Raw genomic sequence first — 27,091 nt, forward strand, 5'->3', positions numbered from 1 at the left:
CACCAATGTAGTTTGTCTTGGGGGTACTTATATAAATAACTTTGGGCAATGGAGGAGCTTGATGGGTAGATTGGGGTCTCTGAGAGGGCCTTTGAACCTTGCAACAGAGAACAAGTATTTTATGATAGTTATCATAATGATGAAGCTTATTTTCTATATAAGCGAAAATTGTAAGTTTTGCTTATACATTTCGGTGAGTATAAGTGAATTAGGTTAGAATAAAGTTATTATAAGCGTTTACATTCTCTAATAGTAAAGCTATAGGTGTACTCTTGATATGAAACACAAATTCACTTCTGAAAATATAAAACTTAAAGCACTGCAACTGAGCCAACGATATATTAATCTATTGTGAACTATTAGGTGTACCATTGGGATAACTTGATAAAAATAACTTTTGAGAGTTTTGATTTGTTGTTTTTCTTTTTTTTGGGGTGGATGATTCCTTTGTTGTTACCTTTTTTTTTCTCGTTTTAATTCGGCCGACTTGTTTGTAAGGTTTGTAAAAAACTGTGAGTTTTGATAATCTGGATTGGAAGTACATATTAATGTGACCAGAAATGATATAAGTGGAAAATCCCCGTGCATAGATTCCAGGATGAGAAAGTTAGGTAGTTAACCATAATTTCATCAAATGATTTCCGTGAATTCGCGAAAATTGAATATTTAGACATTATATGAAAAATACAGTTATAATTTTGGTATAGGTCCAAATTAATAAAAGTAGCTCTCCTGTACCCTTTATATTTGTATTAGTAAAGGCAAGGCGCGGATAAGTGATTAGCATATGAGACTGAATCCAAGGATCCATGTTCTGAGATCCCTTGCCGGAAAATCGCTCTTATAGTCAAATCCCACTACTTGACTACAGTTGTTAGTGGTCGCTCTTTGCTTGCCACATTCCAAATGAGGGGTGTTTGAAGGAGATAACCACTGTGTAGTTTTAATTGATTCTTTTGTATTTGCTTGTTTGGGGTATTTACGCTGTACTAACAGTGGGAATCGAGCCCCTATTCTTAGCATTATAAGCCCTTATGTTTACCACTGAACCACCCGCTATAGGTTTAGCTTTTTTCCGGCTCTAAGAATAGTGGCTCGGTTTCTAGCTATATGTTTAGTCTTGTCTGTGACATTAAGAATAGTGGCTCGGTTTCTAGCTGTATGTTTAGTTCGTGTCTGTGACATTAAGAATAGTGGCTCGGTTTCTAGCTATATGTTTAGTCTTGTCTGTGACATTAAGAATAGTGGCTCGGTTTCTAGTTATATGTTTAGTCTTGTCTCTGACATTAAGAATAGTGGCTCGGTTTCTAGCTATAAGTTTAGTTTTGTCTGTGACATTAAGAACAGTGGCCCTGTTTCTAGCTATATGTTTAGTCTTGTCTGGACATTAAGAATAGTGGCTCGGTTTCTAGCTATATGTTTAGTTTTGTCTGTGACATTGAGAACAGTGGCCCTGTTTCTAGCTATATGTTTAGTTTTGTCTGTGACATTAAGAATAGTGGCTCTGTTTCTAGCTGTATGTTTAGTTTGTTGGTTTGTTTACTCGTCATGGGCAATGGTTATAACAATTATATAAAAAAACTGCCTATGAAAAGTGGTCCAGAGACAATCTATACACATTATTGTCACTACCATAAATTTAGAACAGAGTAATAACTGGCGACATTATAATTTGAACGTAGTTATGAATTTAAAAACAGAAAAAACAAACAATCTCCATTTCACTAAAAGTTACAAAACGCCTAACCTCTGATCCATGGAGACTAGAGAGAGATCGAGTTTGTGTTTGCTCTTAAACATGGATTCCTTGTGAGGCATCTCCAACAACGACGGGGGACCGAACGGCGTGCAGACAGCAAATAAAGCCAGGGGTGGGTCTTCAGTTTTGTGGTGTTGACCGTGTAGAATTTTGATCCTTCCACGGATATCCAGTCGCTTTAAAACATATTTCGAGACAAATATATTAGTTTAAGGTTTAACTGTTAAATCGAATATCAGGTACAAAGAAAAGTCTTAATTCTAAAGGCCCGTTGCAAGATCCTAAGAAAATGATAAATCAAAATGCGATTCAAAGATACTATAGGAGGTGGTAAGAGAGGGAGTTTTTCGTTAAATATTCTCAATAGCAGAATTAGTATGGAAAAACCCATCAGTAAATGGCATATACATTTCATTATCTGCTTGTTTCATAAACTAGATTCTGTAAACAAACTTATAATAAATACGCGCTTGATTATAATGATGCTATTAATTATTATTATGTATTATTTGTTACGTGGTTAGACAAGTATTATAGAAACATAAGGTGAGATTGGATTCTTTCAGAATTATCCAAATATCAGAATTATTAGGGCACAATGTGTTAGTATATACCACATACATTTCACTACGTGTTGTGAACAAAGTTGTAATTAAGGACCTGATTATAATGATGCTAGTAATAATTAAGATATATTATTATTATTAAAATTGTGAGCTAAATAAACCTCAGCTAAAGTGTGGCGTATTATTAATGACATGCTTGACAAACTTACCAAAAACCCTGAGGTGTTGTCCAGAAGACATCGAAATCTTACCGTGAAGTTTCGTTCTAAGTCTTCTAAGTGTTTTGCTGTACAAACAATAATATTATAAATCATGTTTATTAACAAATATTACACACACACACTAAGCAATAACAAAGCCATCACAAGAGTTTGTTTGTTAGGAGTCGTTATCGAACGTGTAATAATGAAATAATTACAAGTTATTTGTTCGTTAACAAAAATTATATACTATGTAATAACATAATAATCAAAATACGTGTTTGTTAAAAAAAATTATATACTATTAATGATATTATAATCTTACTATAATGTACGTAGTATGTATGTCAGTATCTATGTATGTAACCAAAACTTCTCCCCTATCTATTGAATGGTACCACAAACAAAAATCCATAAAAAATTTCACGCTTTGGGTATTGAAGATTCGGACACTTAGAAGAATAGCTGTGGTGTGTGTAACAACCATTTATTTAAAACCAAATTGTAAATGAAAGTATTCTTCTCACAACAAGAACACGACTTGCACTAGAACTTTACGTGAGGGTTTGATTATATCTTTATTGATGTAATTCTTAAATGTAGTACTGAGAAACTGGAGTTCTTAAAAAAAACTATTATTTTTCACTAAACGGTACCACTTTTAATATATAAAAACATTACAGTTTATATCAGTAAAATTATGAAAATTTTGAGCTCTGTACATTGAATCATTTTGATGCAATGAGTTGCGTATGACTAAAGAGCTCAATCCGAACACTTTTTCTGTGCAGTACTTCCCAGAAAAAAAAAGATCCTTTTTAAAATATGTTCACTTGTCTAAATTTTTTTGAACGAAGTATGAATACTATGATTATTCATTACTAGCACAAACAGTCGCTCATAGGGCGTCGTTTCTACTAGTTATAAAAATGTTTTATTAATAGTTTTCACTTCATCTGAAAACACTATAATCGGAAGGGTGAGTTTCTTTACAAAGTATAACGCGTTATTTAATAAAATAATGATTATCAGCGTGTGTTTGTTGATAAACGTATTACGTATCCTTCGGTATAAAAACTCATTTGGAGACACAAGAGATTATATTTTTTGAAATCGTTTTATATTTACCGCTAAGTAATAGAATGTAAGCGCTTTATGTGGGCTTTGCTGCAGACCAAGAAAGCAGTGCTAAAAAACACAACGTTATTTGTATTTGTGAGGGTAAATTCTACATTTCTCTTTATAATAACAAAAGACATGACCTATACTATTAAATAATTCAAGATTACAAAGCATTACTAGCTTTGCTTATCATACAAAGCATTACCAGCTCTGCTTATCATAGCAATTGATGAAAAAAATGTTTTATTTGAAGTAGGAAATATTTTCCTCTATAACGTTTGTTTGTAATTAAGCACAAAGCTACACAATGGGCTATCTGTGCTCTGCCCACCACGGGTATCGAAACCCGTATTCTAGCATTGTAAGTCCGCAGGCATACAGCTATGCCACTGAAATCTTTAACTGAAAATCTAACGTTCGCATTTCGAAAATCGGCGATTACTTAAAGTACAAATATATAGTTTGGCTACTAATGTTGTCTCGGGTGAACAAGCATGTTTTTGTAGTATTGTCAAAGTAAACTTTCCCATTTGTTCTTGTGTGGTGAAAAAGTTAGGGATGGATGAACTTACATCAGAACCACCGGGCATGTTTTATATATAATTTTCAGTGTACTTTAATTACATGTTGGTTATTAATTCTGCATGTGTGCTATTAAATCTTGTGAATCATCGTTCACTTACACGTGACGAAGATGATTGTTCTGCGTAAATCGTTTCGGCAGACACGTGGTATTGAAAGTACTAGAGAAATCGTAAGGATAACCTCTTACGTCAGTTATATATACAAATAACGGTGTTCTCTATTTTCACGTATTGGGATCGTCTACTTTACAACAAAGAAATCTGATAGAAGACGCTCACCAATAGGCTGATTCTTCTTTATTTATTTATTAGGTTTCGATGCTTGAGTCACGGGAACATAAAGAAAATTACAGCTGTTCGTTTGAGATCGCAATGTAACAACCAATAGGACGGTTAATATGTGTAAAACACCCGTTGATTAATTAATGATAAGCGAGGTTCGATATCTCCTGGTAGTCAAACTATTCTCGAACACAGCGTCATTGGATTTTGAGATTACGTGCGCCTGGTGAGTGTTACTTGTCGTGTGTGTATCAACAACTGTCCTGAGTTAACAAAACTTATGGTGAACTCTCTGGAGACTACAAAGATCGCTTTTCCACGTTGCCGACAGGTTAACGGTTCCCTTGTTACCATAGATACGGTACCGCCTGATCCGTCTACCGGCGGGAGTGTGCAGCACTGTACACCTGCCTAGGTGCTCACAAATCTCAACAAGCACTCATTTTCTTGCCAAATCCGTTCTTGATTTTGACAGTATGATATGTCTGATTTGCACACCTCTACGTGCACCCTGAATATTCTCTATGTGAAGCAGAATGAGTCATATGCTGGCGAGAGGGCGTCAAACGCAGCAGGTTTTGACAGAGCAGGAAACAGTTGTGTCAGAAACTACCCGGTTAATTATAAAATGTAAGTAAGTAGCAAATATTCCATGAAAAAAAAAACAGCAACGACTATAATGTCATGAGAGATCGTTACACAGAAATAAATATACAGTTCACGAAGAGACATAACAAATATTTAATTCGATACATACATACATAACATGTAGTTAATTACAGAGTTGCGCATTCTCCCATCCCCTTTAAACCATATATATATATATATGTATATATGTGTGTGTATATATGTGTGTGTGTGTATATATATATATGTACATATGTATGTGTATATATATATATGTGTGTGTGTATATATATATATGTACATATGTATGTGTATATGTATATATGTGTGTGTGTGTGTATATATATATGTGTGTGTGTGTGTATGTATATATATGTATATATGTGTGTGTGTGTGTATATATATATATATACTTCTGTCAGGCAAATGCGGAACCCAGAAAAAAAAATGATATACACATCTGAATGAAAATAGCAAACTCACAAGTAAGTATTCCTAACACAAGTTTTGTTTGTTTGTAAACCTTTGTGTTAAAGGCTATATGTAAGTCACACTCTTCAAATAGTTCCAATAATTTATTACTACCTTTATAATCATCGACATATAAAATTCGATTTGGTTATTTTTTCCAACTTTACGAGAAAAGTACAAACCTGATGATAAAATTTCTTGCAATGAGAGACCACTATGATCTGCAGATAAACGGGAATTCCACATGAGGTGGCGCTGTAGTTCTTCTCGGTCTTCGGAGTGCACAAGTTCGTAGACACTTTGGTGACAAATATCCGACTACAAAACAACAACAAAAATTACTTTATCTTTAAGATGTGGACACCTAGTTGCGCATTGACAAATCTTATTGTTACTCAGTTACTAACGAACAGTTAGACCATATTGAATGTTTGTTTGTATCTGTGCTATGCCCACCACAAGTATCGAAACCCAGTTATTGGCATTAATAAGCCTTCAGACTTGCCGTTGTGCCGCAGGGGGCTCTGTAAGGATCATATTTCCCTCATACTTTTAAGAAAACAAGAAAATTATGACCATACTTCTTACCGAAAACGGCATATTTTATTATAAATACAGCTTTTGATGATTCATCATCTCACAGAAACTCATCATACAGTTTATTTTAATGAATTTTCATCATCTCGCATAAATACAGGACCAATGTATATAAAACAACTAGCAGATATTACAACAAACATCTGAAAAGTGCTGAAATTTATGGTTAAGGCACATGTAACTGAGTTTCCGAAATTTAGGCTTAGGTTTAGAAATTTAGGCTTAGTTTTTTTTTCTCTTTCAAATATGATTGCGCTTTCATGTAAAACATATTCATAGATATCAACTTACCCATCTCCATGTATGTGTGTTTACGCACAATAAACGAACTGTACATGTCAAATGTTGTTTGTTTGTTGTTGTTGTTGCCTGAGGTAGATTCTAAACAGAAGGTTACCAGTTTAATTGTTTAACACAATGATAGAGGAGGGGTTTAAAAGCAGGTCGAAATTTTCACGTTTTTTTTTTTTTGGTTTCGTAAGTAAAAATAAATGTCATAAAACCGTAAGTAGAAAAGCACACATAACATACTGAAATCCACATATATAAGCGTTAGATTCAATAAATTTGATGACAGAAATTACCTATGAACTATCGAGTTATCTACGTCTGGTACATCAAGAACTACGTATCTTTAACGTCATGTAAACCCTTTATCATATCATTTATCCAAAACTATAGCTTTTCCATACTATTGCCAATAAGCATGTAAAACGCCAAAATTGGAAAAAGTTCTTAACTACGTCCTTTTACAGAAACCTCTTGTGTTTCCTCACATCTAACATATTTTACGATGTAATAAAAAAAATAGTCGTTCATTCCGTTTTCCGTACATTTCGTTATTCTATATATGGATTAGTGCGGTGTTAGAAAATAAATTGTCTTTTATGACGGGATAATGTAGTTTTGAGTTTACTTGTTCCTCTAGTATATATGCCTTTGAATTTAGCATAGCGTCGTAATGTATGCTTAGAGAGAGGATATGACGGTTTTATGGTCTAGCATGTCTCTCGTCTGAGTTACGATCAAACCCAACCCATTCCTTTTAGTGTGCCGTTTATGCTAGTGGTGGAAAAACAAACTTTAGGCCTCACTGTATGTGCGCCTAAACACACATGTTTCTCAAGCGCGTCACAAATGATTAATACGTTCTCTATATTTTGCGTGTAATGGGAGCCCATCATGTCGCCCATAGGATATAATGAAGTTCACGTTCATGAATATTAGTCTCTTGGAAAACACATACAACCTACTAGATTTACTTTCAACTGTAACGACTGATAAGCTTTGGCATAGGTACACTAATCAATATGGAAATGTAACGCACCAAAAACATCACATTTTCCTATTATCAGTGCTAGGTTCTCTCAAAAGCTTCTATACCAGCAAGGCAATCGGAACAACCGCTCGCTCGTCTTTCTACCGGTTTCCGGGTCTGTCAGCGGAAACGAACAGTAAATATGACCAATTCGTTCTTCCCGTTAGGAGAGAAATTTGATTGACAATCTTCAATATATGGAGGATTCAATTACATTGGAATGAAAACACTTATCAATCTCTTCTCTCAGAAGAAACTTTCCAGATGGTAGACAAACGATGCCTACAAAAATATCTGACATTTTCTATGTTTGTTTCTTGTTTTTATGATCTGAATACAGACAATATGTATACCGATGGGTTCTCCAATAAGTGATTGTAAACATAAACTGATGTTCCAATTCTCAGAGGGAAATAAAAACAAAAAACTTTTCCTATGCAGGTCCAATAAAAACGTCCAAGAGGACAATACACACGAAATAAGATATTCCAACCCTCAATCCACTCATTTACGGAAAGCATGTTCCTCCTTGAGAATTCGACTACTTTTTATCATCCAGGTGATGACGAATAGTTTCTGATGGTTAGGTAGAATCCCTCTATACGAATATCAAAACTTGATGAGAAAAGTTTGTTAATGATGATATATTTATTTCATAATAGAGACAGTGAAGTTCGTCAGAAAGGTACGTGAGGAGGTTTAAACGTTATTATATAAAAAAAAGCCATTTTACTTACGAAATCAATAAAATAATGTGTGGATAGAAAATAGCCTTTATAAGAATAAGAATTCAAAGAAAAATTGCATCATAGTTTTAAATCAAGAGTCTAGGATGTAATGCGTCAGGTTGAAACATACATCATTTTAAACAACTGAGCTTAAATATCAATGAAAATGTTTTGTTGAATAGTAGGCCATCATCTGGCATATTTGTTTCTTAGACATACACAAAAATAGAAATGCAGATCGTTTAACGTTATGGATGTGGTAATAATATATAAGTATTGCCATCAAAGGCAGATGTGATCATTAAGCGGGAACATTTCAAAAACAGTTAGTTTATTATTCACATTAAATCGCAAAATCTTCTTTCTTTGCTTGTATATACTCAACCATCGCTACAATTTAGGCTGAAAAGGTTAACTACAAATAAATCATGAGTAGCGTATGCCAATTTCGAATATACATTATAATAAAAAAAAAGTTAAAAAAGAAAGACATAGTATACCGAACAGTTACATATGGACCTAATATATATACATCAAGGCTCATTTATAATATTTCAATTATTTATTAGTTCGTTCAGTCTTTTCTATCTTTAAAAAATAAATGTTTTATCAATACTTGCTGATTTTCTTTTTTAAGAGGTACCCACTTAATTACTGAACACATATAAAGTTCTTTAAACGGCTTTTGGTAGAAACACTGCATTTATTTGTTGAGTACAACGTTTCTCTGAAAATGATAAATGTCCATTTCTCACTTTTATGAACGAAACGTTATACTCAAAAATTAAACGCAATTTCCATCAAAATATATTTCAAAATCTTTATAAGTGTTTGTTGGCGTTGTGTTAAGAATTGTACATTTTAAATGATACTGAGTATTAAAGAGTACAATTGAAAACAAATCTTAAATTTAAAGTGTTTGCATTGGCTCTGTGTGAGAACTCCTTATTTCGGAACTAGTGAATCGGCTTCGAATCCATGCGATACCTCAAAATATTCCTACTTTAAGCTGTGGATGAATTATAAGAGTGACAGTCAATTACTTAGCGTGGAGCTGATGATTGCTGCTTTCATTCTGGTCAGTAGTTCAAAATTAAGGACGGCGGCAGGTTGCTTTCTTATAAATATTTTTTGTCTGCTTGTTGTTAAGCGCAAAGGTACACAATGGGCAATCTGTTCTCTGACAACCGCGGGTATCAAAATCCGATTTTAAGCGTTATAAGCCTCGGACTTACCGCTGAACCACCGGGGGATTGCCATAAATACAAATACTTTAATACAAAGTCATTTATTTGGTATGAGAAAATAGAATAATAAAACATCTAGAAGATTAATAGTTTTGTTTAATTCGTTTTCAACTTAAGAGTTTTTAATAGGTTCCATTAAGAGAAAAATATGCCGATTACCAAAAAAGGAAAAAGTGGGGTTTGACAAATGTGAAGCTTGATAGATTAAACGGTTTGAAGTCTTACGGTTGTAAATAACACATGTTCAAATAATTTTCTTTCTTAGATTTTATATATTCATTAAAATATAAAAAGCCAAAACACCGAATATATTTGAATTTTTCATAATTTCCAATTAGAGTTAACAAGGTTTGAATGTTATTAGAATAAAAATATTTCCAAGTGTTGCTATTAATTCACTATTTGCATGTTGTTTTTTGTTTGACATACTTTATTCCTGTAGAGACTACAAAAACTACTATAATGGAGGAATATAATCAATTCCAAAACACTTTCATAAATTTTGTACACTACACTAGATCTGAAACCAATTTTATTTTACGAAAATGATAAATTAGGTAAACTGTACGTTAGCTTGCAAAGTCCAAAAACGTCTAAGGATCAACTGAGCCGAAAGTTAACCCTAACAAAAATTTCAGTTTGGATGTTATTTTTTTAATAAAGTTATCTAAGAAAAGTAAAGAGAAAGAAAGACAAATAGAGTATCTAGTATTCTTGTAGAACTTAGGAAGGCAGGAGTTCATATAATATAGAAATATCTGTTAGAAAGTATCACGGAAACGTATTAGTGAGCACGAAATAGGCTTAATTCACGTTAGGCCTACTTTGCGATCGCTAATGTGTTATAAAGTTTCAATGGTATAGCCGGTTGCATGACAACAACAAGCCCTCGAATACCTAGGAACCAAAGTCGCTCGCGTGCAATATTTGTGTTCAGCCCATGTAGGATAATAGGATTATCCAACCTTTAATCGGTTACATTACGTCACAGGTTTTAACCAACGTACAAACTGAATGTTGGAATCTGAGAACCTTTACTCATTACGTTTAGAAATTATAATAAAGAACAAATCACTTAAATTTTGCTAATTAATATTACTTCAATTTTCCAATCACTAAATTAATAATGTTTATAATTTTTGTGGCAACAAATGAAATGGATACTATAGAACAGTTCGAACCCCCCAAAATTAGATTCAAATTTCGTTTTAGAAAATTGTTTTTAACTACTATCATTTGTTTCTCTATCGCCTGCACATTTTGGAAGAATAATTTATCAAAAACTAATGTCAACTTCTACCGAAAGCAGTTGAGTTTTATGCTTTAAACAAAAGTATATTGCCCCCCCCCAATGGCACAGCGGTATGTCTATGGGCTTACAACGCTAGAAACCGGGTTTCGATACCTATGGTGGACAGAGGACAGACAGCCCATTGCGTAGCTTTATGCTTAGTTTCAACCAAACAAACAAAAGTATATGTGTCAAAGACTTTTCTTAGCAAATACAATTAGAAGTTTTAAAATCATTCTTCTTTGTTTGTTTGAAATTAAGGACAAAGCTACACAATGGGTTATCTGTGCTCTGCCCAAAACAGGTATCGAAACCCGGTTTCTAGCGTTGTAAATCCGCAGACATCCCGCTGTGCCACTGGGGGGGGGGCAAAATTATTCTTATCATTTTAAACATATTCTCAGTTTTCTGATTTAAATAATAATTTAATGTCAATCGAAAATTATGTATTTTCTCATCGCAGTTTAAGGAGTTAATATGAGAAGCATTATTGATTCAGTTCCAAACAAGCACGTAAAAATTATGTTTTGTAATGAAGAATCTAGCATATCATGATAACGAATTTCCCATTTTGCTAATCGTGATAAAATTATTGTCACGATAATAGTACGGGGTATACAGAATCAGTAAATCTATTTGGTAAGGGTCATATCCCGGAACAAAGCTCATGTGTGTAATAAACAACTCAACATCCGGAAAGCTTGACATTTAATATATAATCTAATACAAGTTTAGGTGAGAGAGGTTAGGCTATGTGATTACTTTTCAGAACACTGTATTCCTAATGAAATTTTATGATTGTCATCCATAATGATTCTACAATCAGTGGAGGAAAAGGTTGGGAAAATGAACTTCTTTGTAATTTCCCGTCCTACTTCTTTCTGTGAAATTACCTAAGCACGTCTTTATTCAACTATGACTAATGGCAAATAAATACCGCTTAAGTCAATTGGGTCGTTTTACTCTGACCCTTAGGCCAAATGTGACCTCTTAGACCTAACCGCCGGGAGTTATCTACGAAAAAAAAAAACTAAACTAAAGAAGCAGTAACTGCTCTTGGGAGAAACTTTGGTGAGATTAGGAAAAATGGGGGTGGGAAGGAGAACTTCGGTTGTGTTTGAGGTCAAACAGCGTCATTGAGTGTTCGTATCACCTCATTGGTCAAGAAACGTGTACGTTCTGACAAAAGAGCTTGGTGTACATGTTCCGAGGTGAGAAGGGCTTGCTTCGTAAGGTGAGAACTGCCGGATGCGGTCTGGTTAGAGGTTAGTCATATGGGGCAACAACAAAGATTCCGACGACTGAGGCAATTTTTAATTACTGCAGATGATTAGAGAAAAAATTTCATAAGCAAATTCCATTAGCTGCCTATCTGCCAGACGACTCATTATTGATAGGACTCATTACATCGAGGAGTCCTCCTCCCCACGTCCTCCTATCTGTACATCTGTGCTTCATCGTCCTATAATTATATGTTATGTCCATATTATAGATGTGTTTTCTGAGACCAGTAAGATAGCCGCCAGCTTGGGCCATCATTCGGAAAGCAGGTGATGTTGTATCCCGAGCAAGAACAGGAAATCCTCATAAGCTGTAAATTTACTTATAAAAACCTAGGGGCGTGAGGTAAGGAAGACTCGGTGAACCCACAAACGGCTATGTTTTAAATAATAAAAAAAATAATGGAAAATGGGTTAAAGATTTTAAATGACTTTTTAAAACATACATCGTTTTTTTTTTTACATCGTTAGGACTGTCTCGGTTTAGTATAAATATTCAAACATGGGCATAAACTTAGAAATACCTTTTTATGATAGAGTTCAAAAGACTCAGACTCTAACTGATTTTTTGGTGATCTTTTGTGCTAATCCTTTCATCATGGCGGATATTATTTATGACAGCGGTTCTCAAAGTTCAGTGACCCGAGGGCTCCTTTTAATTTTTAATTTCGCGGACCTCCAAACCTATCGGTTTTTCTTTTGAAAAAAAAGAAAAAAGACAAGAGATTCCGTGTATACACGAGATTCTGTATTACAAAATTAAATGATTTAATTCATATAAATTTAATTTTACGAAAATCTTTTTATTCTATAAATAATATTTTTTATAAAATTTCAAACACAACTCGCGGACACCGATATGAGAAATGCCGATTTATGATTAAAACGAAGAAAAATGAAACAATATTCTTACTTATTCAAATAACAATACTAAATGAAAGCAAAAAAGAAATGATTGAACTCAGTGGCTCTTCAAACATAGATAGATACAAAGTACGTCTTTTACAAGCCGGCGAAAAACGATTACGAGTAAAATATATACAATGTATAGTTATGCTCTTAAATCTTTAGAGGCGCATATAGCCTAGTTGCTTTGCTCCAATAAGCCCCAAAGAACAAGTCTTTAGAACATTCCGGTTCATTCTTTTATTTGCAGATTGTTTCAGTGGTGTGTAGTATATTGTGATGGACAAGATCTACTGACGCATGATGTACACAAGTATGTTCTACACATTATATATTCCAAGACACCGGGGGGGGGGGGCAGGAATAAATTTCTCTTCACCCTACAAGTGGTGGAAATAAAAAAGAAAGATAAAAAAATATAAAAATGGCTGATACGACAGCGCCTGCCACGGTCATATTTTAAACTACTTGTTTGGAATATATGAATCTGACTGTGTATACATACTTATGTAAAAGTTGAATACTGGCACTTAAATATAAACGAGTGTTATTTTGTCATTGGTACGATAGAAATTATATTGCGTGTTACTATTTCAAAAAGACTATTTTCGTTGATATAATTTTAGTTTTCATTTAATTTTAATGCAACACTAATATCTAGTTCTAATTCCTTTTTTTTTGTTGACTTGATTTAAAAATGACCCTACAATATCTTCTCAGAACAATGACATGTTACAGTCAATATAAATATTGTCAAATGTGATTCAAGCAAAGAAAGAACTATCTCGAATGGTATCCTAAACAGTATAACAGTTAAAAAAATACGTATAATTATTTCCTGATAATTCAATACTAAATTATGATTATACAGCGACAGAAAACATAATAATAGGCCTATCGAAAACTAGCCTTAAAAGCAAACACCATTTAATATACAAAGACGAGATACTTCACTATTAGTATTATGCGTCCATCATGTGTCGTACATGGTTGTCTAGACATATTAAGGTTAGAAAATGAACAATGAAGTCATTAATTTTTCTTTACTGTCTACACTTTTCATCTACCAGTCATGTTTTCACACAAGACCTACTGTATTTAAAATTTTCCTTACTGATAGAAGCTCTGATTGAATATGTACTGCACCAAAACAGGTAAATAAACTTTTGTCTAAACAATATGTTTCAAACCGATCAAATAACCGTCCAGCTGCACTAAAACCTGGTACCGTACGTTAAATTTGGCACGAAAGAAATGGTTATTCAATATTGATAAAACACTCAAGTTAGAGTCAAACGAATAAGATATTTTATTATAGTAAATTTACAGATCGATATTGGTGTTATAAACGCATTAATAAGGTAGTTAATTTTGAAAATTCAATTTAATGAGATGGTGGAATTGTTGTAAACAACCACGAACAAGCTTTTCGAAAACTTGAAGCGATTACTATTATTTATCTGGAAACAATCTAACGTAACGACAAAATTACAAAGATCTACTACATTGCGTTTAACTTATGATATAACAAAAAGGTAAAGTGAGACAGAAAATATAAGGATTATGTTAAATTTTTCACAAACCGATACATAAGAATATGAATTTCATATACAGCAAGTGTTATGCCTATACTAGAAAATTACATAATGAAAGCTTATGTCTGAGATAATATTATCTTATTTTAGATTACAGCCTACTCAATTATATTGTGGAACAACATTATATGTCAGACTGTTTGTTATGTTTAGATTATAGCAGTAAAACAAAGCACTTGTTTGTTGTAGTTGGTTAGCTTTCTCTGTAATATGTTTACATAGATCACTTAAGTTAATAACAATATGTTTGGATTGGCCGAGATAGCAAAAGAAACATACTTATCAGACACACATATATGAAATAATAGATGTGTGCTTAATTGTCCGATGCCAATTTTCTTTTTCAGGTCTAAATTACTGCAAACAATTGGCAAACCTTTAAACAACTTTATTGTAGTGATAACATAAGTCGACAGATGGCAGTAAAAAACGAGTTTCATACAGTACTTCGAGATATTTCAAACTAAGAACCTAAATTAGCCTCTTTTAACACGCAAAATTAATTTGTTATCAGTGTTGTACTAAGGAGTTTTTAGAATTATGTTAATATATACATGAAAAAACGTATCAGTGAAAATGTGTTTATAAATGTTTATTATTATTAAGATTGACGCTATACCTTCATCACACACTTCTTATAGTAATGAAATTAACCTTTCTTGGTAATTAAAACTAAAGGTAATGTTTGAGCACGTGTATGAGTGAAATAATTTTTGAACATGTGTAGATTAAACTAACCTATTTTCTAAGCACACATATATAGATCTTCTAAACATTTTACACATGTATATATAAGCTTTTTCTGGGTGTGAACAAAAATTTACCTTTCTGGAAGTATATAATTAAACTAACATCTTTTAGACATGCAAAAATTATAACTAATATTTCGAGAAAGAAATGACTAAATTCGGTTTGCAACATGAAATAAAATTTCTACACAAACATGTCAATGGGTATTAATTAAGCACTTACATATGCTAATAAGAAAGTTCTTACAAGGCCGGTTACAAGGAGGAATTGAGTATTTTAATCTAAATAACACCTTATTCGACACTTGGGTTCAACTGTCAGATAAAGAGACCCCAAGGTTTAGGCAGAGCCATTCCTAATTTAGATCTGCTGATTAGAAGGAAAAGAGACATCAGATTCGCTGTTTACAATGCTGCTCTTCACCGAATAACGGGATTGACTAACATATTTATGACATACCTATACTTAAAAGTAAGAAACATGTTCAGTGGCATATCGAAGGATCGAACCTTGGAACTTTCGATCCGCAGACCGGCAGGTTAATCATAAGGCCGTCACTAAAGGACGTACCAATAAGTTACTTACAAAATATTAAGATTCTATAATTTGTAAACTTGTATATATATGTATACATATCACAATGTAATACAAATTTCTATCGATATATTTAAATACGCAACTAAATATAAAAAAAAAACATCTTGAAGAAATATACAAAAGGTTGCAAAAAAAAGTAATATAGAACACTTGGTTTATCATCTAAACAACAATGAAATGTTTGCTAAGAAATACTTATACATTAGTGTGATTGGTATTAATCAGTTGAAATACTTACACATTAGTGTGATTGGTATTAATCAGTTGAAATATTTACACATTAGTGTGATTGGTATTAATCAGTTGAAATACTTACACATTAGTGTGATTGGTATTAATCAGTTGAAATACTCACACATTAGTGTGATTGGTATTAATCAGTTGAAATACTTACACATTAGTGTGATTGGTATTAATCAGTTGAGATACTTACACATTAGTGTGATTGGTATTAATCAGTTGAAATACTCACACATTAGTGTGATTGGTATTAATCAGTTGAAATACTCACACATTAGTGTGATTGGTATTTATCAGTTGAAATACTTACACATTAGTGTGATTGGTATTAATCAGATGAAATACTTACACATTAGTTTGATTGGTATTAATCAGTTGAAATACTTACACATTAGTGTGATTGGTATTAATCAGATGAAATACTTACACATTAGTTTGATTGGTATTAATCAGTTGAAATACTTACACATTAGTGTGATTGGTATTAATCAGTTGAAATACTTACACATTAGTGTGATTGGTATTAATCAGTTGAAATACTCACACATTAGTGTGATTGGTATTAATCAGTTGAAATACTTACACATTAGTGTGATTGGTATTGATCAGTTGAAATACTTACACATTAGTGTGATTGGTATTAATCAGTTGAAATACTTACATATTAGTGTGATTGGTATTAATCAGTTGAAATACTTACACATTAGTGTGATTGGTATTAATCAGTTGAAATACTTACACATTAGTGTGATTGGTATTAATCAGTTGAAATACTTACACATTAGTGTGATTGGTATTAATCAGTTGAAATACTTACACATTAGTGTGACTGGTATTTATCACTTGAAATACTTACACATTAGTGTGATTGGTATTAATCAGTTGTCCTCTTACTGTCAAACATAGATACTTATAATTGATAGACATTTATAGTCAAATACACATTAGGATAAACATTTATCAACACCTTACTAAGACTATTAAGTAGTTAACTAAGGTTCTAGGTAATGCTTAACAAGCAGACTTACATCATAATACCCTAAGCGTAAAGAAATCCAGTTTTGGTAGAACTTTTATCATTTTGGGCAACTTAATGACATCCCATAAACATCTCTATAAAGTAAGACATTTACACTTATTTGTTGCTATACCAACTATATATTTATACAGAAAAAACAATTTAGCCTTAGCTGGTGAATCCCTACATATGCTATATATAATAAGGCAGACTTATCTCATGAAACCCAAAGCATATGTCTATGAAATCATAATAATTTTTATTTCTATTTACAGGAAGACGGTCAGGCTTATTTTGTGAATAACGGTATATGTGTGTGTGCAGTTCGGTTTGCCAGGTGAATATCCAAGTATGTTTATATAAAATAAAGGTATACTTTTTAAAAATAAGACAATTGATAACTAAATAGAGAACGTATTGTTTAAAAATACAATATGCCTAATACTAATGTCTTTCGATAAGTATAGTTATAATCATGCTTTGCCAGCTTTTAAAAGGCTTCACACCACAACGATTATGAATAATAAAATATAATGTAACTAACTACAAAAAAAAGATTAAATTATTACTTATAAAGCACATAACTTAAGAGAGAAGAGCTACCAAAACATCTCATAAATACTGGATATTAAAATCAGATTTTTTTTGTATTATATGTTATTGATTTTTAGGGTAAGCAATTATTTATGAGAATCAGAAATCACGTATAAGTACCAACATTAAGTGCCCACAATTGCTTGTGATTATACTGTTATTTATTTGAGAAAATAATGTTATTTATCTGTGATAAACTTTTATTCATGTTCATACGTGCCAACCTCAGCAAGGTGGGCACAGGAATTTTCGTTTTTATTTTTGTAATGGCAGTTCCGTTTCAATTTTGGACGTAGATGTTCTGGGTATAATGTAAAGTGCACCAGAATGAAACGTTTTCCATGATGAAATTTATTGTTTTCTGAGAGGAGCATACACCCGGCTCCCTTGGACGTACCTCTTTAGTTACTGAGCTGTTACTTCGAAACATTCCGGCATACAGTCGTCTAGTTTATATTGTAAGACTTTAGGCTTATATCGTCAATCACCAGTTATCGTGTGTTTTCATATAAAGTAAGACAGCTGGGTTAGATAATGTAATACTAAATATGATTCTTTTTAGTTTGGCTTAGGTGATGAACTACGAATATGATCTTATACAAAGTTAGGCATTCAGACTTACCTGATGAAAACCCAGGTATGTTTCTACGGTGTGGGAGGCGTAAAAAACTTCTCCTTCGCACGTCAAAATCAGCAGGAAACCGTTGAGAGCCTGGAGAGAAAGTATGGGCGTTAACTAAAACAAGCTATGAATAATTGAATACATATTGAATTTATATCAACGCGGGAACGTTGTTTCCAGTAAATAATATACATATATATATATGAAAGGTCGATGAGAACAGGGACTAACTGTTGGAAGGGGGCTGGGCTCATTAAACCAGTACTCGCAAAGCAGTTTTCGATCCGATCACGACATTTTTACATCCATAAGGATACTCGCGCTACTAAATTCGTGTCACATTAGACATGTATGAAACGTGATGCCTTCTGATACCATCTTTGCTCCGCTGTTGGTCTTAACATTTACTATAAATGGTATTATCCTTTTACTAGGACATCATAAGGAGGCTAAAGTACAGTTCTTACCTGTGATAAATATACGAGATAATCCGATTATCCTAAACATATAATTTTTATAGCGAAGAAAATGTCGTTGCGCTATGAAATCAGTTTGCAAGTTTTATTTTGATGTAAAATATACTTCAACAACAACAACCAGAGATGAATTAGTGGGCGTTTATGTAGAGAGATTTATTTAAACAACTATATTACTGTTGAAATGAGGGGTTTGATTCCCCTCGGTGAACAGAGCAAATAGCCCGATGTGATTTTGCTATAAGAACACACACACACTGTCTTTTTAAGTCCAGCTTTAAATGATGTCCTTGCTTTGTTTGGGTTCGCAAGTTAAGACTAAACTAAAGCCTACCGTTATAAACTGAATAAATCTAAAACCTAATAAATGAATATTTTCACAGTTTTTGAGACTAGAAAAATCTAAGTTCATTCAACGTCAATCAAAACCCATATGTCTGAAATGGTAGAATGAAAGAAAATTTAGATTATGAACCAGAATGGCACCGTATATTACACGCAGGTTTGATCTTTGAGATGATCAACCCAGTTTATAACTGCTGGCCAAAGGAGAGCAAAAAATAATCAGTAGCACTTGCCGTCTGATATGGGACATTGAATAGCGGAATTGACTGTCATAACTATAATGCCCGCACAGTTCAAAGTGCGGAGCTTTTTCAGCTGCCTTGGACTCTCAGATCCGCAGCCCAACGCTTGGCCTTACACGGATCACAAGAAAGAATTGTTTTTCCTGTAAAATAGTTCCTACAAATATTTTCAGGCTGTTATATGATGCAGTAGGAATGTCAAAAATGATGAAATCCACGAAGTTGTTTATTTTTCTTATACCCTGCTTACGTTCTAAAAACAATCAAAACTGTTATTAAAACAGCATGTAAAGACGAAAATGTATATGCTTACTGTACCTATCAATACAAGTCTGTTCTATTCGTGTTTGTACGCGGCTAGTCACTTTTATCATTGCAACTTTTATGAAAGATTTTCCTTTTTTGGTCGCCTCCCAGTTGCTCAGCGGTACTGAACATTTATAACGTTATAAAGCGGGTTTCGATGCCGTGGTGGGCACAGCACAGACAGCCCATTGTGTAGCTTTGCATTTAACAGCAAACAAAAACCATGACTCTTAGAATACTAAAATTATATACGTGAGAATGTAGTTTGCAGTTTATATCTCGATAAAGCACATTTCGATGACACCATTTTTTGCGTTTTATTTTATTCTTACTTAAAAGTAACGGTGACAGTTTTCGCATGTTTAACTGTTCTTTTAGTTTGGTAAATATTGTTATACCTCATTTATTAAATATTCAAAGATCAAGTTATAGGTACATTAGTTCTAGTCTGAAAACAATAATATAAACTTTATGTGGTCTGGGTGTAGCCTAGTGGCAAGTTGCGGGTCGGAAAGTCCAAGGTTGGAGGCACGATACCGCTGAACACGTCCCGCACATTCAGCTGTGATCACGTTATAAGGGTGAAGTTAATCCTGTTATTCCGTTCCAGAAGTCAGATAGAGTCCTTGTGGCGGCAGGTGTTGCTGATTGGTTGCCCTTTCTACAGTCAGTAGTTCCAAATAATATACAGCTATATCTAAGCCGTAAGGGTCACTTGACCCGGCCGCTTAGCCCATTTAGTTAAAATTATAAAAAGTATGTATTAAAACACCAATTTGATAGCCAGAATGATCGCTATATAAATCAATAGAACTAAAATACATGAATGTATATATTTTTTCCCTATACCCTGTGTACATAAAATAGCGAACACAACACACATTTATTGAACCAATACGTTAATATAAAAAAAACAAAAACGTGTGTATCGCATGTATAAAACCATCTTAAGAAAACCCTGTTAATATTTACATATTAATGAACAATGCCATTCAAATACTTATAATACTTCAAGGTGCCGGTTAGTTTCATTTCCACTGACTTAACAGTCAAATTGGTCTATAAAACAAAATTTATGACAATCGGATGTCTGCCGCGAAATTATTTGGACGCATGCACATGAGTACTTTTTACACATTGCTCAGTGTGAATTTAGTATTTTGTATATAAGACTTTCTTTTCATGCATGAATGGCTTCTAGAATAATTTCATTGGAGCTTCAAAACTTTTATCCATTACCCTTGAGCTCCTTTAATTTTTTTTTTATTCATAGCCTGTTTTTTATATAATTTAAAGCGATATCTTAAACAGCTTATGCTCTTGTAGTAATGTCAAGAATGGTATAGTAACTGACAACTAAGACCAAGTTTTGGCGTTTTCCAAGTCTTATACTTATCTAAAAATGATCAGAATAGTGAGACTTCAGACACGATCAATTTCCTCTGGTTTATCAGAGCGCAAATCAAAAACCCTTAACAAGAAAGACTTTCCTGAAATTGAATCGATGGCGCTGACGTTCTATCAAATGTAAACTTATTAGATACCTATAAAATAGACTTTAGAACAGCTTTAAATCCTTTCGTCATTAGAGGATTAGCATAACAACGTTTACGCTGACAAGAAGACAGAAAACCAAGACTTCTTAGTACTACAAAATGAAATGCATTATCCTAATGCGTATATATATAACTGTGTATATATTTAAATGGCAGCATAAACGCATCTTCATGTCCCCTAATGGGACAGCTGTAAGTTACAGACTTACAACGCTAAAACTCGGGGTTCGATTCCCCGATGTGGTCAATCTAGCTATGCTCTGAAACAAACAAACGTATGCCCATTGCAAAATAATAATATCGAAATATTTTGAAAGATAAAACAAACGATTTTTAACACCCCCTGCGACATTAGAATTACCCAATGAAATACTTCATTGTAAATATGTATTTAAATAAGCATTTCTGTTGCATATGTCACATAAGTATGCATCTCAAGTAACACTTTCAAAATATATGTTTGTATATCATTTGCTCATCGAAAATCAAATAAATAAACCAGCAATTTGATCTATCTATTCATACGTTAATTTATCCATCCAATTGGGTAGCTAAGATTCTTTTGTTTTAAAATCGTTAAGTTTTTTTTTTTCAGAGTTTGGTTTTGAATTTCGCGCAAAGCTACACGAGGGTTATATGCGCTAGCCGTCCTTAATTTAGCAGGGAAGGCAGCTAGTCACCACCCATTGCCAACTCTTTTATCCAAGAATAGTGGAATTGACCGAAACATTATAATGCCCCCACGGCTGAAAGGGCGAGCATGTTTGGTGGGACGGGGGGATTCGAACCCGCGACCCTCAGATTGCGAATCGAGTGCCCTAACCACTCGGCCATGCTGGGCCCCCCTTTTTTCTTTTGAGATAGCATTATAACGACCATTATTTAGAAAGAACTAAGTAAGAAAAACTATAATAAAAAGGTATTATTATAGGTGACATGAGGTATAGACGATTAATATGTCTACATTCGGCCATATAGCCTTTCTTTGACATAAACGCTGAGTAATTTAACTCAATTTTACAGCTCTGTAACCTTACTACAGTTACTAATAACTGTTACTATAGTTATTTGCAGTTTCAATACATACAGAATTCATCTTACAATTACGAAGAGTTGAACCCTCCAGTGGCTCAGCGGTAAATCTGCAAGATTATGACGCTGAAACCCATTGTGTAGTTTTGTGCTGAACAACAACTAAGCCCAAACCAAAGCCTAGAGTTGTTTGTTTTAAAATAAAATGGGGCAAAAAACTATATTTGAAAACTTGAAATTCCCATTCGTTCGGAGTTGTCTGATAAATCCCCATTTCACTTCTCCTCGAACGTTTCAAACGATACAATCCCTCATCAAGGAAATTGGTTTTAATATAGGTAAGTACTATCCGCACGTATATTAGTCATTCAATACCACAAGTAAAAATGATTGTTATGATAACGGTGGCATCAGTCTTAACAGCGGATTTCAACTCAATAGTTATGACTTTTACTATCATATTCTCCCTCTAGACACATGAGTATAAAAAGACGTTCTAAACTTTAGTAATGACGATAATAGTGGAGTAGAAATAGAATGGGAAAAATACTGTACGTAAGAGAAAATTTAACGTACCAAGGTACATGCGTACATTTATACCGATGAAAGTTACGAGAAAAATTCAATATGCAAAAACCGATGAAAACCATGAGAAAAATTCAATTTCTAAGTGATGAAGTTTGATGTTTTACTTATAAATGATATATTTTAGTAAAAATAGGGAATGGAAATAGAGTGTATGAGGGCATTAACAGGAATGAAGGCAGGAATTAATGATAAACCAAGCTTCGCTCAGTTCTTTCTTTCGACTATATACATCCACGTAGACGGTGGTATATCTTTCCCTTGGGAACCGTACAGCCTAGCATAAGTTCTGGAACTACGAAGGGGCGGATCCGTTTGGAGATACCTAAAGCTGGCAGATTGGAGGAACATGGCCATTCTTTTCCTGCGGGGAGGGCTTTAGGGTGACCACGTCTGGGCACGATGTATTTTGGTGGTTGCCATGGCAACTAGGAACCGGGTGTCGACGTCTGTACGCAGGTAGTTTGAAACTAGACCTCCATGGTGTGCTTCCATAACTGATCGCCGTCCAAAAAATCTGCAAAAGTCTGGGCTGCAGCTATTCACTAAGATCGTTGTAAATCATTAATTATTTACACCACCAGATAGCGATTATGAACTACTTCTGGACACAAGTAGGCCTTAATGGTTTGGTACCTTAGTTTAGACTTCAAAGACTAAAGAACGTAGATACGAATTACAAACAGCAAATAAAGACACCCTAAATATTGTGAGCAAATAAAGACATCCTAAATATTGTGATTCTATGTAAAAAAAAAATCGTATTTGACCAAAACCAGTAAACTTATGCTGAATTTAAGGATTTGTTACCAATAGATGATGGCAGCCAGTACTGTACTTTACAGATTATATTAAGCTCAATAAACGAGTTCCCAGAAGTTACTGGTAGAAGCAAGCAATACAGCAGTGATCTATTTCTATATATATATATTTACAATCAATAACTTCGCATATTTAAGAAAACTTTCACCAGATGTCTACTTCATCAACAAAAGGAAAATAAGCGTCAAATTACTTTAGTTCTAAAATACCGAAAGTTTATGAAATATATTGATAAATAGTGACAAAAACTATACAAATGCAAAGGATCCAAAACTAAGCCTTGTTGTCACTGTACAAACTTAAAGTATTTCCAAACTAGCTTTGTTATAATTATGCAAACGTAAAGGATTCCCAAACTAGGCTTTGTTATAGGTACATAAAAGCAAATAAGTCCGAAACTATGCCCTGTTATAGCTATACAAACTTAAAGGACTTCCAAATGTAGACTTCTTATAGTTATGTAAGCTAAAACACCCATAAACTGGGCAGATCGTTTGCTTACTACATTGCTCAGTTAAACATTGTATACTGGAATTCGAAATTCAAGAGTTCGGTGCGTAGGCAATATCGCTTGACAACTGATCTAAGAATAGGGGTAACAAAGCCTGTCTTCACAAGTTTTTAAACAACATATTATTGAGGTAATTTTTATATCCTGCTATTTAGAGACAGTATACCTCAGTATGTAGAGTGCCACTGCTTCTACATATAACGCATGCGTTTCAAATACGTCAAAGCTACACGATATTATATAAATACATGCATAAAAGTTATTTTTCTACAACCTAGTGGACGAGGATAACGCCGATGTGGATGTATTACAAACGCCGACAAAAAACCTCAACTAACTATATAAGCACTTTATATAACCATTGTGGTTGAGAGATAAACCTCAACTAACTATATTAGCACTTCATATAACCATTGTGGTTGAGAGATAAACCTCAACTAACTATATTAGCACTTCATATAACCATTGTGGTTGAGAGATAAACATCTACGTAAGATTAATTTTCTACAACCTAGTGGACGAGGATAACGCCGATGTGGATGTATTACAAACGCCGACAAAAAACCTCAATTAACTATATTAGCACTTTATATAACCATTGTGGTTGAGAGATAAACATCTACGTAAGATTAATTTAAAACTCAATGCATGAATTCAATTCTAAGCGCATCTGATATTATAATTTAGAATATACGTATCTTTCTACGTATGCAGGAGAGTATAGAATACACTAACCTTTTTACGTGTACAGGAGAATTTAAAATAAATTGACCTTTGTATGTGTACAGGATAATATAGAATACACTAACCTTTCTACGTGTACAGGAGAATTTAGAATAAATTAACCTTTCTACGTGTACAGGATAATCTGGAATAAACTGACCTTTCTATGTGTACAGGATAATCTGGAATAAACTGACCTTTCTATGTGTACAGGAGAATTTAGAATAAATTGACCTTTCTATGTGTACAGGATAATCTGGAATAAACTGACCTTTCTACGTGTACAGGATAATCTGGAATAAACTGACCTTTCTATGTGTACAGGATAATCTGGAATAAACTGACCTTTCTATGTGTACAGGAGAATTTACAATATACGGACCTTTCTACGTGTACAGGAGTATTTAGAATAAACTGACTTTTCTATGTGTTTTTTTTTTTGTCTGTTATTGCTTGCTCCGTTTGAGTAAAAAAAGGGGGAAAACTAATAATTTTTAACTAAGCAATGCGAAAACTGCAAGACTTCACAAGGCAGTTCAGAGAATAAGAGTTAGACCCTAGATATTTCAACTGTGTTTAATCTGTCTCATCACTTACACAGTTTATTATGAAATCAAAGTAAAATCGCCAAAAATGCTGTTCTACGTAACAAAAGAGGTAAATAAGGAATAAAAACAGCTAGGTTAATAAGTACAGATGGTAAGTTATATAAGTAAAGAGAAAGGCGGATAGAGATAGACAGACATATTATTGTGTCCGGACGATCGGACAAATAAAAGGCATATCGAAGGGCAGGTAGATAGCCCGTGCAGGAGGAGATACCAGTTTATATTTAAAATCAACCTAAATGTCTATATTGCATGAAACACCGCTATTCTTAACGTATTTCTCTTTCCAGAAAATAATGCTCGTTTTTTTTTTATCATAATGAATTACGAAACATTCAAAATATCTGTTCCAAAAACTAATTTCAGTCTTTTTGAAGGAACTAAATAAATATAGATTAGTCATTCAGAACATTATTGTTCTCTAAATGCATTCGAAGAAAATGATTGAACCTGCAACATGAGTTCCTTTTTATGGAAATAATTTTCAAACACCTGTTCTTAACATTATTCAATTAGAATTCACATGAAACTTACGAATTCAGAATATCGGAACACTGTACTTCCAATGAATGCAGAAGATGCAAACCGTACGAAACGGAGATATTGTGAAACTAAACGAAAACAACTTCCCCTGATTTTAACAGTGAATAAACCCAATTTTTTGATAACAATAGACTGGAAATTCTAGTACAACCTTTCAACTATTCTGTACAGTTTAAAGTGGTGATTTACACATTTACAGAATCCTTATTTAAACGTGTGCAACAAATTATAGAAGGCATATTTAACAGTTGGTATACTTACAGAATCATTAAAATTGAGTAAATAAAACGTATATGCATAGTCACATGCGATTATCTTGCCTTGTTGTGCGTGACATATGAATCTAAAATTGATTGGGCGGTGTGGTATCTTCCGCACGCTAGTCACGCCTTTTGATTGGAGACTATAACACAGGGCATCTGCGTCTTACTGGCCCCGCCCCTTTTTGCATCTATTAAGTACGAGAGTGAGAGATTAATAAATAATAGTTAGATTTGCTAACCTCTAATTCCCAACCCTAATGAAATCGAAAAGGGCATTTTTTTTCAACTGTACCTCAGCACAGGCTACAGTATCTTTCTTCTTTGCTCTTCCTTTTGAATCAAAAGGTTATTTACAAAGTCGGTTAATAGCAAAGTGGTTCTAGTGCTAATAACAGATGGTACAACAGTAAAAAACGCAGAGTATCACGAGCCACTTTGAGTCCAGTTTTTACCTGTCAATTAAAGGATCTTGTGTGCCTCTTAGTGATATTGTGTAATTAACAGAATTATTCTTAACTAATCACGTTTAATGCAGAGTTCTTGACATTTTCTTTTCGCTGTGCCCAAGAGCGTACCGTACCTTTTAATCATATACACTAAATACTGTTTTAATCCTTATGACCTCAGCATACAAAATTGTTTGTTTGTTTGTTATGAATTTCATGCAAAGCTACACGAGGACTGT

General features: G+C 33.5%; 1 protein-coding gene across 1 annotated transcript in view; it reads right to left on the minus strand.

Annotated features, from left to right (window-relative positions):
* The window catches only part of LOC106462331 (aryl hydrocarbon receptor-like), a 203,816-nt gene that overhangs the window by 19,685 nt on the left and 157,040 nt on the right, over positions 1-27,091 (minus strand). Inside the window, exons 4-7 of the mRNA XM_022389560.1 lie at positions 18,395-18,484; positions 5,794-5,929; positions 2,535-2,611; positions 1,747-1,935 (exon numbers count right to left, since the gene is read on the minus strand). Of these exons, the coding sequence (XP_022245268.1) occupies positions 1,747-1,935; positions 2,535-2,611; positions 5,794-5,929; positions 18,395-18,484 (492 nt within the window). The remainder of the gene's footprint in view (positions 1-1,746; positions 1,936-2,534; positions 2,612-5,793; positions 5,930-18,394; positions 18,485-27,091) is intronic.

The sequence above is a fragment of the Limulus polyphemus genome, unplaced genomic scaffold (assembly GCF_000517525.1).
Source record: "Limulus polyphemus unplaced genomic scaffold, Limulus_polyphemus-2.1.2 Scaffold1144, whole genome shotgun sequence".
Taxonomy (NCBI): Eukaryota; Metazoa; Arthropoda; class Merostomata; order Xiphosura; family Limulidae; genus Limulus; species Limulus polyphemus.